This window comes from Poecilia reticulata, chromosome 7 (assembly GCF_904066995.2).
Source record: "Poecilia reticulata chromosome 7, P_reticulata-male-v2, whole genome shotgun sequence".
NCBI lineage: Eukaryota > Metazoa > Chordata > Actinopteri > Cyprinodontiformes > Poeciliidae > Poecilia > Poecilia reticulata.
Window position 1 is genome coordinate 12,377,114 of NC_088836.1, and position 17,732 is coordinate 12,394,845.

Here is a 17,732-nt window from a genome sequence, read left to right on the forward strand (position 1 = left end):
TTTGAAGCGCTGCTTGAACTGGCCAATCGGAGAGAAGGCAGCTGGACGGAGCCCTGGGCAACTTGTTAACATTTGTATACTTCAGTTGGAAACAGAAAATAAGTGTCATGGGACCGTAACGGTCACAAGTATATAAGAGGGGAAGTACAGTGCTGGTCAACAAAGAGCTCAGTTGTGTCCATTTTTATGGCCGGTTTCTAATATAAATAGAGGGAGATGAGCAAGTTTTTTGTGAAATGTTTCCCATTTTATTGAAACTGTATGAACAAAAACGATGCTGCAATTAAATAAGAGGTTTGCATGAAACACATGGCACAAATGGACGACATCATGGCAAAGCAAAAGAAATGGATCATTGCAAACATTTGCAGTGTCTAACGTCTAAATCATCAAACATTCCTCCTCGTTCAGTGCACATATTAAACAAGTTTTAAAAACAGGCAGGGTAAGATAAGAGTATTTATACACCCAGTTAGCACAGTTACATTTGGAACAAAACATAAAAAAAAAGAAAAAAGCCTGCTTAACACTGAGCACTAAAGCTAAGTGCAGCTATGTAATGTTATCCTGTGTGTAATATGCAGTTAACAACTGGACGGCTGTTCTGGTAACATAAACAGAAGAATACGCTGTTAAGCTGATACTTTTATCACGTCTAGCAACCTACGGCAGCACGGAGACCCGAAGTAGAGCAGGGGCCAGCTGAAGAAGTCCATTCAAGACACACACTTCAAGGCACACTTCAAAACTTTGAAATACTCTGCGCTAGCGAGAGAATACCAGAAACAGTGGCACAAACCCTTCTGCTAAATTTCACAGATGTGTATCAGGTTTTAATGTGTCAGTGTTAAAGTGGGCAGAATGTAACGGTGCTCCTGCAAACGAGGGCTGCCGTTTCTGCTGCGCTCGTCCTGAAAGAGGACGCCCATGGTCTGGACTAGGTCTGCACGCTGTGCTTCGTGCAATTGGCCCGAGATGTCGGGTATTTTGGCCGCGTGGGGAACTGCTCTAACTTGTGCTCTAGAACTACTTCACTACAGTGCTGTGGAAAAGTATTTGCCCCATTACAGGTTTCTTCTGTTCTTGCTGGTTTTGTCACATTCAAATGTTTGATGTTTTTTAAAAAAAAATTATAGCAGACTGACATAAAGTGAGTAATTTCCAAAGATCAGTTGTCTTATGATCATTTTTTGTGTTTATTGAGGGGAAATAAACTATCCAAACCAACCCAGTCCTATGTACGCAAAAATATGATCACTAACCCTGGTAAATCACAACTTATGTGTGTTCTTTTGAAAACAGTTTAATTTTTCAAGCCACATCCAGGTCTGAATACAACCAGGGATATAGTATCAATAAATTGTTTAAATAAAACCTGCCTGACAACATATAGTAGGCTAAAAAGCAAGAAACATGACACAGTGGCGAACCTCTCCAGGAGTGGCTTCTCTACTAAAATTACTCCAAGAGGGCATCAGTGACTCCATCCAGGATGGCACAAAAGAACACAGAATAACATCCAAAGCACTGCAGACCTCACTTGCCTCAGTTAAGGTCAGAGTTCATGATTCAGCGATAGTAAAGAAAGTGGGCAAAAGTGTGTTTAATAGTAAAAACCACTGCTGAGCAAAATGAACAAAAGAGCCTGTTTGAGATTCCCCCCCCCAAAAACCATTTCCAAGATACCCAAAATTTTGGCTAAAATATTTTGTGGACTGCTGACCCCAAACGTTCTTTGATTGTATGTGTCTTCTCATATCTGGTAATAAACTAGCATAGCAATTCAGAAAAAACAAACAAGAAAACGATATACTGGAAGTTAAACTTGGTGGTGGAAGTGGGGTGGTCTGGCTACTTCAGAACCTGGATGACTGGCCGTAACTGAACTCAAGCAGCCTGGTTGAAGAAAGCATTTGAGCAAGTCTGCCTTTCAATGCCTAGTAAAAACAGAAAGGCTTTGGAGTGGCATTGTCAAAGTCTAGATTTAAAACCAATTTATGTGCAGTGGAATGACCATAGACAGCCTGCTTATGCTAAAGCAACCCTCCAACAGGGCTAAACTAAAACAATCCTACAACAAAATTTTTCTAGCAGCGACTAACTGCCATTTATTGCAACATTTAAGTGCAAAAAAAAAAAAAAACTATAATGGGGCATAATATTTTTGAGGCACTGTACAACACCATCCTATGATTGCCTGTTCATACTGTATACTGAATATTGTCAAATTCTAGCCTATGCAACTGCAAGAGAATGAGAAAGTTGCTCGCTCTATCCTATGTAGCGCCACTGAATTCAATATATTTACATACATCCTGTGGATTTGCAACAGTATTTTCTATTTCCTACCCTCCCGTCCCCCTTTTTGTATTTAATACATTTCTCCATTACGTTGATTTCTCAAAGTTCAACAGTAATTTTGCTTAGCTACTTCCCTTTAATGGAGGAGAGCAATGCCTTCTTCCTGGTGTCAGATAATTGTTTGTTTACTCAATCAACAAAATGCATTTAAAAAGCACAACAAAAGAATTTGCTGTCCCATTGTTTTTTTTTTCTCGTTCGCTTCAGGAACACGAGGGAAGAGAGAGTTTTTTTCCAGGGAGGTAAGCAGGGGAAAACGAAGATGTTGACTTGTGCACCCCCTCTTGTCTCACACACGTTACAGTACACACTGTATATACACACAACAACAAAACACTCGACCCTCGCTGCACCCCTTGGTTTGGCATCACTTCAAGTCCAGGTTAGATTAGTTTAGTTCTGGCATTGTGCTCGTTTTAATTATCAAACTCAAAAGTCACAGTTCAGTAGTTTAGGATTTCCAGAACTTTCCACGCTCCTGCTGCTTGGTTGACTTTTTCTTCAAGGGCTGCAGAGGACAGAAGGAAAGAAACAGAAAACAAAAAAACAAATCAGTAAGGGTTTTTAAATTGAACATTATCCTGCTGGACTCAGAGTATTTAAGCTTTCTGTTATTGGGACGTTAATTCGCTGCTGGTGGTAATTTGATTTTTTTTATTAGGCACATGTTGGGATAAATACGGATGGAGAAAAAAATAACAGCTGTAGATTTTAATAACAGATCGAAAGGGGTTACATAAGCTTTTAGTTTGCTTATTCCCTTTTAGTATATCTTACCATCAAGTTTTTGGAATGACAGTGAAGCAATCAGACAAAACTGAACCATTAGTCGCTGAAATAACAAACAAAAATGGCTGATTCCAACTCCCAGCTCCAGGCCCAGCAAACACAAATCTCCTGTTCCTAGGGATTAAATCAAGCTGCCATTATGAAACCTGCCCTCCTGATGACCACTGCTCATGTACACTGACACTGAGTCAACAAACAGAGTAATTTGGAGGCAAGAGAGAGTCACTTGTCACCATGAATGCCTAATTTTTACACCCTGAAGCACGGGACTGTGTGTCAGTAAAAGGAGCAGCTTTCACCGGAGTGTCAGGAGTGTTTTAATGGGGAGAAAATGTTTGTTACAATGAGAGTAAAAAGGGTAGGTGGAGGGTTCAAATCGTCAGAATTAAGTTGGAGAACTTTACAGAGACAACAACGCTGTCTTTTTTTGCAGGTTTTCTGCTCTTGGTAGACCTATGACAAACACACACACACACACACACACAAAAAAGACACTTACTACGATCCAATGCCATCATATTTTCATAATAGAATGTATGTTCTGTGGGAACACTGTCGTTTGGAAGAGATTTTGCTTATTTCTCCGAGGGAAGTAAGGCTTTCAAAATGGGTTCGAATACCTTTAGACCATTTATGGCTGCAACGCTGCAGTGCTGGGAATCCAATGTCAACTTATCACCACAGACCAACAAGTCCCATTACATCACTGTACATGATGTAATGGGACTGTGTAATTAATGACTAAAGGTTTGGCTCAACTTTTAGAGAAAGCAAGAAGTGATGACTCTGGGCACAACTTTGTTTGAACATTCGCAGTATTGTCAACAATTTATACTCTCAGAGCTGCACATGGCTTGCAGTGAAAGTAGGTTATGAAGATTTGAGCACATTTTGTCGAGTTCAGACGACAAACATTCAACTTTTTGTGGCTTCAAATGAAACAACACATGTATCCAGGCTTTTTGACACTGCCCCTAAAATACAGTGTAACCTGCTGCCTTCAGAGTCACCTAATTAGGTCATAATGCATTTAACTTTATTTCACTACAAATGTTCATTGTGAAACACTGTCATTGCAGCATTGTGCTTCTCTTTGTTAGAATCTGTTTCAAGATTCAAAATTGATGTTTAGATGTTCTCCATCTAATATGACATTGAAAAATGAAAAACATAACACTTTCTGTCTCTAGATTTCAAAATCTGGAAGAGACAGACTCTAAAAGACTAATAAGTGTCTCTTATTGGTAAGAGACAGACACTAAAAGACTTGCAGCTGTGAAGTATGAACTCAGTGGGGCTAGATTAAAATGCATCTAACATTTTGTTTGATTTTCATTTTCTTTCATTATCTTTGAAAATTGTGCACCATTTCCTTTCTATTACACCTTTATGTACTTCCTCCTGCATTAAAGTTTGGCATTCTAACATAATAAAAAAAAAATCGGAAACGTTCGACATGTAAAATTTAGCAAGACAGGTGATATACAGACGGAGATAGACTTACGAGTATTTGCCCATCCTCCTCAACACTGCGATCACCACAGCGATGACAATTACCACGGCCACGATGGCGCCAATCACAATTCCCACTATTTGTCCGGTGCTCAGGCCCTCTGGAAGACAATGGTTATTGTTTTGTTTTGTTTTTTTTCATCTACAAATCATCATTTTTACTATTATTGTTCTGGAAAAATTGCAGGCTATTGGACTGAGTCTTCAGTCACCTTCAGTTTCCACCGTTACGTCGCCACTGTCGGTCCCCGTAACTTCGTCCGCACTCGAGGTCGGATCAATCGGTGCTTCGGTCTCGTCATTGAAGGGGCTACTGGCCTCTTCAGAAGCTGTGGTTTGGAAACCGGGAGCTGCAGTGGTCTCGGGAGGAGGCGAGGCCGTCTCAGCGAAGGCTGAAGTGTGCATGGTGGGAGCTTCGGTTACTCCCACAGTAGTTGTATCGAGGATCTGATTTGATCCTGTAGTAGGGACGTCAGTGTCGGCCTCAGTTGCAGCCACCGGTTCAGCAGTACTGAGCGCTGCATCTTGAGGGGCAACTTGTGGGTCGGTGGGAGAAGGACCGGTGATGATTGTTGTTTCTGCTTCTTCTGTTACCAAAGAGGAGAATGAGGTGACTGTCGTAGGACCTGAGGGGAGCAATTATAAAAGATCTCAAATAAGTTATGCTGATTTTCAAACAAACATCCAATAATCTACATTTTCTCTGCCACAGAATACAAATCCACTTTATAAAGGGCTTTCTCTCTCCCAAATAAGTTTTATGCTTATCCCGCCTCCCACCCAGGGGCGCAACTACACATTATTCAGGTGGATGCGAAAACATAAATCGGTAAAGCTTGTAAAGAAAGGACACTGATGCTCTTTATTACAATATCTGGTTGTGGAAACCTCTTGGCATCACAAAGAGACAGTGAATCAGAATTTCAAATGATTCCAAGTCCCCCACAAACGCAAGCAGATGCATTGTACTCTCCCTTTTTGGACTGGTCCCACGGAGTGAGGTTGTTAAATCAAACTGACACTCGACAAAGAGGTTCTCCCGTTTGTTTAGAAGCGTGCCGCCAAAGGCTTATGCAGCATTTCTCATTACTATTGTCCCATCATTAGTGCACAGTTACCAAACCATTGAGTCTGCCACACCCAGTGACCTCATAAAATGTACATCCTCTCCCCCTCTCTCCATCCTGCCTTTAGATTCGCGTCTTTTCTCTGTGTAGGAGAATGCCACATCCTCTGTCTCATTTCCTGTGGAAGGAGCCGCAGTGTCAGGACGGCACGGGAAGGCTTGTTAACCCTGAGCTGCAAGCCCACTTCAGACCTGATGCAACATCTAAGAACGCGGGAACTTATAATTTGGTTTTTCCAAGTCCTACGTAGTACATTTTGGGCAGTTATCAAAATGTGAGGACACATGCTTGATACTTTCATAAACGAGAAAGCCCAAATTTGTCAATCATGTCAAGAAAATGTCACATTTAATCCTCTCTTGAATAATTGGCATCTAAAATTAAGCATTTTTAGAGCCTACACGTCTGTCTGTGCTGCTGATTGACTTGTAAATATTTAAGAAAATAAACATGTATTTATCCTCCCGCTGACTGTGGGCCAGCCTAATTTCATTGCAGTCATTCCCCACCAGTAGCGCTTGCTTCATCTCCCCAAGGTCTATATCCTTCCAGCCACAACTGAAAGTTTAGCCTGAATAGTACCACTTGAAAATTAAGGAGCCAGCCTTCAGCGGGGCACCAAAATTACAGCCTGCAATCAACTTTCCACTGACAAAGAGTTGGCGTACAAACTACTCCTTCTCTACTGGAAAAGTGAAATCTGCTGGTTAGAAATCCTCCTATGCCCCAAAACTTTATTTCTACCGAGAGCCAAAAAAAGTCTTTTTTTAAGCTCAGCCACTGTCATTAATGTCCGTCCATTTCCACTTTATTAGACTTCTATTAAATACGTGAGATGATAACGAATCCTTTCAAAAAAACCAAAAATAACCCTGGATGGCCTTCGCTGCCTTCATTATGACCAGGCCATTATGACCAGGCGGGCGAAATATAACAAAACATTTGTTCCCGCTGCCTCCGACCACTGAACGGGGGGGCGGAGGGGCTTCAATCTGTTTGTTTGGACCGTCTGTAAATGATGATAAAATGGTCTGTGAGTAGAGTACAGAGTACGGCTACACACTATGTGTAATCACCTCCCCTAAACTCCTCTAACAATTGTTTCATTATGTGCTCAGTTCCCACAATTAGCTCGGAGTAGTATTTCCTCCCCACAAAAATAACCCTTCTGGGTTAATGCAGCTGCATTAGTGAGCAACTCTGGTGAAATCTGCGCCCCCCCCCCTCTTTTAATCTGCTCCATCTCTCTCCCTCCGTGACCATGCCACTCCCTGAGGAGAACAACAAACCGATCCCGGAGGATAAGTTTGTCAGGGCCAAAAACTTTTGAAAGCACTGAATCATTGTACGTAGGGGTGGAGATAGGAAGGTCGGACAGATTGAAATCGCGAGGGTGGGTGGGATCTTCCTTGGGTATTCAGTGATTCAAAACTGAGAAGCTGGGGGGAACATGATGTCATGATGAATGCGGTCGGCTTTTTGGACATGTAGGGTATAATACTGAATCTGAACATCTAATCCAGAGCAGGTCCAGGCCTGGTACCAAAACCCCAGAGAAAAGGTTTGGACTCCTACCATCACATTTGAGCTAACCGTTGAAAGGGCGTGTTAATTTTGTCAGCTCCCAAGCGCACCCGAGTTTAAAACATTTCTGTAATAGTGCCGTCGTCATTGTTGTCTCAAAAATGCGAGTGCCACACTTTGGGTAGTTAATAAGATTTGATTTGATTCCAGGTTAGCGATAAGAAACTATCCCCCAATCTGACATTCATGCTTGAAAACCAGTTGTGTCTTTTTGAGGCCGACAAGGCTGCGAAAGGACTCCAAATATACACCCTTTATCCTATATCACATCGATCTGACCACACACATATACACACTCACTTGCCTCCAATTCAGCATCAAGCAAGCTTGAAACAGCATCTAACTGCCTGAAATGTTAGCAGATGCCCTTTTGTTAGAGTTTGAGAATGCCTGCATGCCTGTTGGTTACAGTTGGCTCCACATGATTCAATCAAGGGGTTACATGTGGCCTTCGGTGATGTGTGATGTACGGTGAACAGCTTTTTTTTGGAAGAGGAATTGCATTAGCAGCTGCTGAGGTTCCGGTTGGCCGAACGTCCACAGCGAAGATGCATGGAAAGTGGTTTGATTGTAGGAAGAGACGGCGGAAGCAGAGCTGTTGGCTTTTAGCTTAGAGTTTTATCTTTTTAAACATCTGACCTCAGTCTATTGTGACACATGCCGGATTGGGAAGTGTTGGAGTAGAATGGAATAGAAATTCATTTATTGTCCCACAATGGGGAAATATCTGTCCATCAACAGCAAAATGACTTTACCAAAACTTAATGTTATGGAAAAGATTAAATTCTCTAGATTCCACATGAAACATTGACATTTTCAGATAGTTTTTTGTGTCAACTGTGAAGATGCTAGAATCATTTTTAAAATGGGAACTTTGTAAAAAGAAAAAATGTTAATGCTGTCTGATACACAGGGAGAAAAGACGTCATTAAATACTAAACAACTAATCTTGGCTAGAAAAGAATATTTGCCAAAATGTCCCTCATCCTTCCTACCTTATATATTGAAGTACTAGATCTGAAATTTTAATTGACCAGTTTGTAGCATCAACTCAAAGCTTAATAAAAACCAAAGATGAGAAATCCACTGCAAATCTCTGAATGGTTCATCTCCACTTGGTGCTGTGGTGAATGTCTGATTTAAAGTCACACACACACACGCACACGCACACACACACACACACACACACACACACACACACACACACACACACACACACACACACACACACACACACACACACACACACACACACGCACACACACACACACACACACAAATAAAAAACAATGTTCAAGATATATATTTTTTATATATTCTGACAGGAACTCGCAATAAATTATGCATCTGAATCTAAACCTATATCCAGTACTGACCACAGTTTATTAGGAGGAAAGACATAAGCTTGTGTGTAAATATGACAAAAGGTAAAAAAAATTTTTTTTTACTACAAACCAGTCTGGTTCATGACTTCGGTTGACATGCATCAAGTGCTGCAGATAGACAGAGACGGTAAAAAAGGCTGTGTGAAGACAGAGAGCCGCGCTTTCTGCCTGACAAAAATAAAACCTCTTTCATGGGAGTTATTGTGCGAAGCAGGTACACAACAACACGCAGGGTGAGACGAGAACAAAGGGAGTAGCAGCTTCCATCACAATCAGCTGCCACAGCGGGCCTCTGTTTACGCATGTCTGTACGTTCTAATTCACAGCTTAGTGTGGGAGGGAGAGACGATGTGAGGGGAGTGAGAGACCATGTCCACCTTTGGGGTGCGGAATGTGTCAAGACGCTAAAGGAGGGAACCGAGAGAGACACTCTGCTCATCTGGCAGAACTCCCCCACAAAACCAGCAGGCGATATCGCTGGTGATAATGCTACCCTGTGCTATGTAGAGGTTTGAAACCTGAGTTCAGGGGGGAATATTTGCAGACAGCGTTATCACTAACTCCACACAAAGAGTGTCCAAATGCCTGATGTTTTTCTTTTTTTAACTCTGATAAAGAGACAGAGCAGGGCCCATCTGGACTTCATCACCGGGGGGGGGGCAGATACTGGCATCACAACGAGTTATTCATTATTCTCATGGCCTGCAGGTTCGATCGCTGCACCCCTAAAAGTCTGTTCCCAAATTTCTTCTGCAACGTTCTTCTCCTAAACTCCTAATCTTTCTAACCTTTGGTTGCACGTAGCTACCGATTTCTTTTGTCAGCGGCTTCTCATTTACGTGCATTCTCAAGGCACACGATGCTATCCTTACAGAGGTTTGCACACTTCTCCGCCTCAGCTCTCAGCTCCGTTTGTGGATTTCCTCTCAGGTCTGAGAGAGGCTGCTGCAGACTCAGGACGTCAGCGCTAAAACAGCCTCTCTGCCTCCTATTCCTAAAACAGATGTTTCTCTCTCTCTCTCTCACTGTGGAAAATTTCAAAAGCATGACTGTGTCGTTTTTGCTTCTTCAAAATGAGACTCATGAGCTGACATGAAAATATGCGTGCAGCTCATATATTTATGTTTCGCCATTACTGGTTTGGTTTCTCATATTTAAGAGCGTGATGTTAAGTTTGACCCACTTTTGAGTAGCCAGATGTGATCGGGGTGTTACTGGGCCAGCAAGGCAAGGCAGACAAAACTCATTAGCAGCGAGAACAGGGGTGGGGGAATGAATGGAAGGAAGCTTTTACAGGATTCCTGACCCTTGTAAACTTAGCAGATAAGATGGAGAAAAACGTGCCCACTTCCATTTGTTTTTTTGAAACGTAAAGACACTTTCTGAAGTTGAAATATATATAAATTTCCCTTGTTAAGGGTTAAACTCATCAGACTGGTAGGGTTGTAAAAAGGAGGGGAGCTGTTACGAGGCAGGGGGGTGAGGCATGACAGGGGGATTTTAAGCAGCTAAAGCTTTGACACCCCAACCAAAGATGGGTAGACGCCAAGGGGGTTGGCGAGTCCAACAGTTTACCAACACACAGGGACGGATAGGGCGCGTCTCCTGCTCCCTCTCCCTTCCACATGACCCTCTTAAATATAGAGGCTCTCTCTATTAATACCGAAAGCAGCCCGGCCCTTCCCTACCGTTGGTGCCGGCTGTTTCTTATGGGTACTTTTCTTTCTTAAAGGCAAAGATACGAACCTAGGAGATCAAGAGATGAATGATACTCCTATTTAGGAATGAGAAAGGGGGATTGGAGTCAAAATGAAAAGTTGCAAAAAATATATATACATATAGAAAGAAAGTGTAGGACAGCATTTTGGAGAAATATGTACAGTGTACGTTACAATTTACATTGCCTCCACCCCCCACCCAACCTTCTTCCTTGCCTACTTGCGTATGAGAAGTGTTTTGGGACGCTTCCAAAGGATATTCCCTTTCTTCTCTTTAGCTGTGCCAAGAGTTTACAGACATGAGGCAGCTGAGCTCCCGCTATTACATCATTTTTTTCCCTCTCATGGCAGAAAATCAAACTCTTCCTGTTGTCTGGACTCAGCACCAGTGGCAGACGATAATATGAAAACAGATCAGGAGTATAACAAAGGCAGGAGAGGTGGTTGTTAAAAAAATAAATCTGTATTTCTCATGGAAAGCTATTGCTCAATAAAAAAAACAAAGGGAGAGAGAAAAAAAAAGGAAAACCGCTAGAACCAGTTACAGACAATGGTTGCCAGACTAAAATTTTGCAGTAATTTTGAAATAAAAATTATTTTAAAAAAAATATTTCAAGATTTCAATATAAAAAAATCAACAAAAAAACATGTCAGATTAATTTCTTATCAAAAAACTTTTTGCTTCCATCTCAAGCCACCGTTTTCATTGTTGTTGTTAGATCAGCACAGGTTAAAGCAGACAAAGAGTGGAGTATGCAGGGCACATGGAGGCAGAGGCACACAGGGGGGACAGAGTGTGCTAACGGCAGGACTGTGATAAAGAGTACACTTACTTGCACGTGTGAAGGAGCAGAGAGGGCCGGCCAGGGCCAGGAGGAGCAGCAGCTGAACTTTCATTGTGGTGGGAAATTCTTCTAAGCACTTTTTCTCCTGCCAAAAACCGTTGGGAGACTCAAATCAGAGAGATCTTGTACAGTTCAGGGTTGTACACCGGAATGAGAGAGGATAAGGGACCAACCTCCAAAAAAAAAAAAAAAAGGGTGAAGAAATTTTTAAAATTTTTTTTAAAATAGTTAAAGAAAAAGATCAGGATTTAAAAAAAAGTGGCCTGAGAATTAGGCAAAATGGATACAAATCTGTACAGGACAGGATGTGGAGAGGATAGAAGAGGAGCTCTGGCCACTTTGAGGAAGTGTAAGACGGGAGAGGGAGGGAATGGCACACAGCATGAGTGAGAAAAGATGGTGAATAAACTGAGCGGGGAGGAGGTGGGTGGTTGGGTTGGTGGTAGGGCGGGCAGTTTGGGGAGCAGGTTGTGCTGGGAGGAGGCTCCTCTGAGTAAGGACTGTAAGGTGGCTAATGCGGTCCAGCCCTGAATGAGGCTCTGCAACTCAGGCCAGCAAAGCCTGCGGCGGTATCAGTAGCTTGCACACATTCACGCGTGGAAGCGTTCACACGTTAAACAGATAAATAGCTGATATCAAGACATGACAGAAACTGAATGAACGTGCTGTAAAAAAAAAAAACAATGAATTTAGTTTTTAAGCAAGTTTAGGAATGAATGAAAAAAAAAAACTATAAACTTAACTTCAGGCAGCAAGAGTTTTACCTTAAGTCTGAATCCTTCGTTAATTGTCTAAATAAGAATAGTAATAAATTAAGCATATATAAATCAGCTGCATTGATAGCTTAAAGTGTAGCTCTTTTTCTTGAAAAGATAAGATTAGCAGCAGGGGTTTTAAGGACCTGAACCCAATGAAAGGCACCTTTAAGAGCAGTTTCAACACTGTGTGACTTTTACACAACGAAGCACGGGTGGTCTGTCGAGTTTACATGCAACCGAAAACTAGATGTTGCTCGGCACTTGGCTGACACCTATTGGAGAACAAGCTACAAGTGTGGATGAAAGCAAGGTGACAAGCACTTCTTACAAAAAAAGAAAGAAACTTGGTTGTTCCTTAGGTTTCGTTTCACCACCAAAAATATATCTTAACATATCTACAGTTCAGCTCAAAATTATTAATATCCCAGGCAGATTTAGATTTGAAATTATTCTTATTCCCTAGAGAAGTTGCTTCTGATACAAAAGCTGCCACACATCTGGGGGAAAAAAAGTGTAAAAGGAGTGTTAATTCTAAAAACAGCAATATATCCGTTTACTTTATCAACTGTGACGAACTGAAAGTGTTGAAAGGCCTCCGTCCCATCACCCTAATCTACTGCAGGCCTTTGGCTCAAAGTCCAAAGACGGAATAATGGTGGAATGACGGCAGCAGACGCAGGATTGGTGCAGTAAAAATGGCTTGTGACATTTTAATAAACACTTAACATATTTTAACCGCCATACACTGAATATTTTTGGACACACAGCTTGCCAATCCCAATTTTTTTCTTTTCTAGATCACTTCTTTACAGTATACTGAATTTATGTACATGATGCAAATCCAGAAGGACGCGTAACAAAATACCGTCTCCATTTGCAGCTTCCTTTGCTTTTCAGTCTGTGTTTTTCAAGGGCAAAAACAGAGGATTAACACAGTTATTTACAAAGACGACAACATACAAACAGAGAAGATATACATATGCTGGTCACTGTAACACAGCACTGAATGGCAATAAGGAGCATTTCCCTTTTTTTTTTGTTGTTGTTGTCCATACAATGATTGTTTTGTGACCGCCTAATTAATAATCGAGCTCCTCTGAAACAAATTACACTTTAAGTTTCAATATTTCGCAGAAGGAAATATAAGCTCAAAATGTTACTACAAAGAAATTCCTTTATTTTTTAGTGTATTTTTTTAGCCTTATGAAGCTGTACACTAATGAAAATCGGAGACGATAGAGAACTGTACACAGACAAAAGAAACATCACAATGAACAAACCAGAGCATTTTGTCTCTTCTTTTTAGTTCTGCAAAAAGAAAAAAAAACATCTTTCTTTTATTAAGTAGATGCTCTCAGAGTTAGTGTTGTGCAAAACCTGCTATTTCTTTTTCCCTAATTCAGGCATCACAAATGATCAGTCGACTCCTTCAGTCTGCTCAGAAACTCTGCACAGTTTTCCCTCAGAAATATAGAGGCTCCACCTGGTAAATTATACATCTAAAACTGGGCACCAATCTTAGGGAAGTCCAAGTCTGGCCTGCAACTTGCTTCCCAATTTGATAAGTTGCTGCTCTCTCACCTGCCGCAAACCTCGCTCCACAACGATAATGAACTCTTCAGCATATGGAGATGACCATTTCCCGTTAGCCGAAACTAAACGGGACCTAAACACATGGCACAGAGTCGAACCGACGCAGACCCCACAGAGACCTGACACTAACACCTGTCCTGGGTGACCAGGTCGCTCTCAAATGACCCTAAACAGACGTGTGGACGAGCTCAGGACACGCTGCACTCAGGTAGGATGTGAGTTCCCTCTGTAGTGTTTGTTTTTGGCAAAAATGGGTAAAAAGGTCTAAAATAAATTTATATTGTATAGCTGTACCAAAGTCTCATTAAAAAAAACAAACAAAAAAAAAAAACAACTTAATTCTAGGTGGGGGAATAAAAAACCAAGTGAAGTATTTTTTTTTTCACAGAATCCTATAAATAAATAAATACATATAAATAAATAGTATAAATACAATTTCAATACAAGAAATGCAGGTAAGGCATTTTTTTCTAACTTATAAGCATGATCATAGCCACAATATACTTTTAATTAGAGGGGTATAGATGTACACATTACTGAACTCCCTGCTCCATGATGGTAGACAGGTTCTATTTGAAGTATTTCTTGATCTGCTCTACATTTGAAATTCAACTCAGCTTTCCCGTTAATCCTGTTAAACAGTGTTAATTCATATTCAATGAAGGCAACAATTAAGTTTTTCACAAATGCCCAGATTGGTTTTTACTCTGGCTGTCTCTGTCTGACACAAAAATTGCTTTGATTATTCAAATTGCATTTTTTTTTTTTTTTTAAAAGACAAAAACTGAAATCTTTAAGGAAATTTAGATTTTTTTGAAGCACTATATAAATGACGTTGGTCCATCTCGTGATATATTTGACTAATAAGAGTGAAAACTTAAAACTGAGACCAAACCAGCCAGGATACATGTTAGTGCCAGGTCAGAGGAGGGACATTTTCATTCAGAAACGACACAAAAGTGGAGAAGGGCGTGAGCATTTCACCCTGAGAGCATGAAAACCGAGCACACCAGATTATTATACAAAATAAATTTTTAGAAACAAATATGTCTGAAAAAGGCAGAGAAAATATCCCAGAAGATTGTATTGTGGCGCATGAAAAGTATTCCTGTTTTGACCAGTAGATGGCGCTCCACTCAATCACATTTTCCTGCATCTTCTTTTGTTCAGATCCACAGCAGCATAAAGAGAGGCCCGGTAAAAGGGCAAAAGAAATGTTTACACCAAGAAAAAAGTTGAAATATCTGAACATGCTCGTTGTGTTTGCAAGAAATATGATTCATGTGCAGCATTTTGCTGCAGGCTTAGAGTTTTCTGTCCATTTCTTTTATCAGCGAGAACTGTAACATGACATCAGCTGTTGCAGGAAACGCGTCTGAGGGAAAAGAAAAATGAAAATACACAGAGGATTTGACAATACTTTGGCGACCTGTGACTCTTTAAACATTGTGTTTACAACTTGGCACTGCCCCACACAATAAAAGTCTGTCCTGTCATTTTTTTTTTTTCCAATAATGATTGTCTTTTGGACCCCACAGCCACTTGTATTAGAAAAAAAGGCCAACAAGATTTTAGAAAATTACTTTCCATTACTTCCTGGATTGTCGTCCGTTTCTTCACTTCGGTGAACAGAGGAGGTTGTCCACCACAAAACTCACATCAGCATTGTCCCGCCGGGTCTCTTTTCTCATATTTTGACTCACAGTTCAGCTTTAGACAATGGAGTCCCAGTCAAAGTCATCCTGGATGTCCTCGGCAGCGAGGATGCGTCTCACCTGAAAGTGCCCCGCAGGCAGAGTGTGCTGCTGCTGGCTCAGCTGGCTGTGATGACCTGTGTGTGGAGAAAAACATCACTAACTCAGGACTACTTGTGTGTCAGCGGGAATTTAGATTGGATGAAGTTAATTACATATTAGGGGTTTCCTGTTTGGCTACTTGAGCTCTTTCTAATATATCAACAACACCGAGACACTTAGGAAACAGTGTGCTTTTATAAGAAGTACTGGAAAAACACTGTCAACATGATTGGTCAGTATTATTAAATTATTTGACAATTAATACAATGCGAGTGACAATGTGTAGACGTCATCAATTTCTGAGAAAAAAGTGATTTTCATCTTTTTTGTTAAAATAACAAAACTAGTTGAAGTCATGAATAAACCACCCCATGTTTTAATAGCAATTTGGAGAATTTAAAATGGTAAACTTTGCGTTTGAATTCAGCTTGCTTGCACAGTAAATACAAGTTGTTTTGGGATGTGGGGCTTAGGGGGGAACTCACCTCTGGTTAACATTCCGGTTTTATTTCACACACTTTATTATTGGTTTCGGCCAGTTAGATGAAAGCTTGAAAGGAACACGCCTGAATCCTGCCCTGTGTCAAACGCTCACCTATATCTGATCGAGAGCTGGCGGAGAAAACTTTTGCTCCTCTTGTAAATGCTACAAGAGGAGAAAAGAGAATTCTCCACACCTTCAAGAAGCAAAATTTCTACAGAGCAAAACACAGTAGGGCTGCTTATTCCCTTTTTAGCCACAAAAACGTAACCGTTTTGTTCCATGTACTTAAACATCACCGAGCCGGTTTTGTTCGTCTCATGAGACCAACAAGAAAATGACTTTTTAATGAGACGAGCGTCTTTACACGTGTTCGAAAAGCCAACACTTTGCTGCATTATCACGCCTTTAACAAGTTTCTCCCGTCCCACCGGAAGAGTCACCTGTCATGCTGGGCGCCGTGTTGCTCATTGGAGGCATGTGAGGGTATCCTGGTGGGCCCATCAGAGAAGAAATGTTCTGTCTCGAGTCCATGTACATGTTCCCTGCGAGAGAACAGACAAAAGGGCAATGACTAACTGTCAGATTAGTGTACCAACTTTCACACATTCGTCTCTGCAGAACACAAGCTGTTACCGCGCGTAGTACACAACTGCACTGCCGTCTTATGCTGGATGAGTAGTACCAAATCTCTGGTGAAAACAAGTCGCCTCACCTCCACGTCTACTAGAGTCGCCTTGAAACTGAAAACCGCTATAATTTCTTTGCAAATGTACAATGTTAAGTGGCGACAATTGCTCACTGAGCAAAGAGAGAAAAGGATTTAGCTTCAAGGCTCGACAGCAAGCACATGAAGAGATGCCCCTGAGCGTTATGCTGAATGCATACTGTTGGGGGCTGAAATTAAATAGGTGGTAATGATTGAAGGTGCATTTTTAATAAGGTTTGAAGGTACAAGTGTATTCTCCTCTAAAACTGATTACACTTATCTCTCTGATGATTTACAAGGGACATAAAGAAATATGCTTCAGTGGGTGGAAACATTCACATGAATCTCCAGAACGTTTCCATTCCAACATATGTCTTTTAGAGGTAGTGCTGAGCCAATTCATAGGGCACTTTAACAACAGCATGACTAAAACAACACAAAATGTGTTCCAATTTATTTCTTTTAATGCATTAAAACGATGTATAAAGACATGTTTGACAGAGATAAAATTGTAATTTGCAACAACAAGCAATAAACCAAAGACCTTATTAAGATAAAGGATGATGCAGATCTTGTTTCAGATGTTTTTTTTCCTGTTTTTTCATTGCTGACATTAAAAAACAGGAAAATGTCTTATGTCCATTTTACTCATATTTATTTGTATTTTCCTTTCTACCTCTCATTTTACTTTTACATTTCGACATTCTCCCAACTACCCTGTACACTGACTAGTGAACTCACCTCCACACACACACAAAATGATAACGTTATTCACTGAGTGTTTGTAGAAACGTGGCTGTGCAAACCAACCTGTTCCAATGTGTTGGTTGTGTTGCCCGTGCTGATTGTGGTGGCTGGGCTTCGGGTGCATGGGAGCAGGGTGCTGCGTTGCTGACGGCGCTGCTGGGTGTTGGACCTGAGGTTGCGGGTGGGTCGCGCTCTGAGGTGGGATGACCCCTGTGGCTGTGAAGAACTGGTTGATTGAAGAACACAGATCAGCCATCTGAGTAGCATCGAGGGTCCAGTTGTTGAGTTCGGCTTGCCTCATGGTCTCCTTCAGAGCTGATAGAGGAA

General features: G+C 41.2%; 2 protein-coding genes across 4 annotated transcripts in view; both read right to left on the reverse strand.

Annotated features, from left to right (window-relative positions):
- Positions 1-225: 225 nt before the first annotated feature.
- pdpn (podoplanin) lies at positions 226-11,732 on the reverse strand. Of its 2 annotated transcripts, XM_008414777.3 has the most exons (5): positions 11,310-11,732; positions 4,875-5,288; positions 4,655-4,763; positions 3,555-3,603; positions 226-2,869 (listed from the first exon to the last, which is right to left on the reverse strand). In XM_008414777.3, the coding sequence occupies exons 1-5, from the start codon at positions 11,371-11,373 to the stop codon at positions 2,813-2,815; spliced, it is 693 nt and encodes a 230-aa protein (XP_008412999.2). In that variant the 5' UTR covers positions 11,374-11,732; the 3' UTR covers positions 226-2,812. The 2 variants fall into 2 exon arrangements, with proteins under 2 accessions (XP_008412999.2, XP_008413001.2); XM_008414779.3 differs by lacking the exon at positions 3,555-3,603 and having other exon boundaries at positions 11,310-11,730.
- Positions 11,733-12,764: 1,032 nt separating this feature from the next.
- Positions 12,765-17,732, reverse strand: part of LOC103467996 (forkhead box protein J3) — a 74,067-nt gene continuing 69,099 nt past the window's right edge. For both annotated transcript variants that reach the window (XM_081608888.1, XM_008414780.3), the window contains 3 exons: positions 17,469-17,720; positions 16,393-16,494; positions 12,765-15,503 (listed from right to left, as the gene is read on the reverse strand). In XM_081608888.1, the coding sequence (XP_081465014.1) occupies positions 15,385-15,503; positions 16,393-16,494; positions 17,469-17,720 (473 nt within the window). In that variant the 3' untranslated portion in view covers positions 12,765-15,384. The remainder of the gene's footprint in view (positions 15,504-16,392; positions 16,495-17,468; positions 17,721-17,732) is intronic.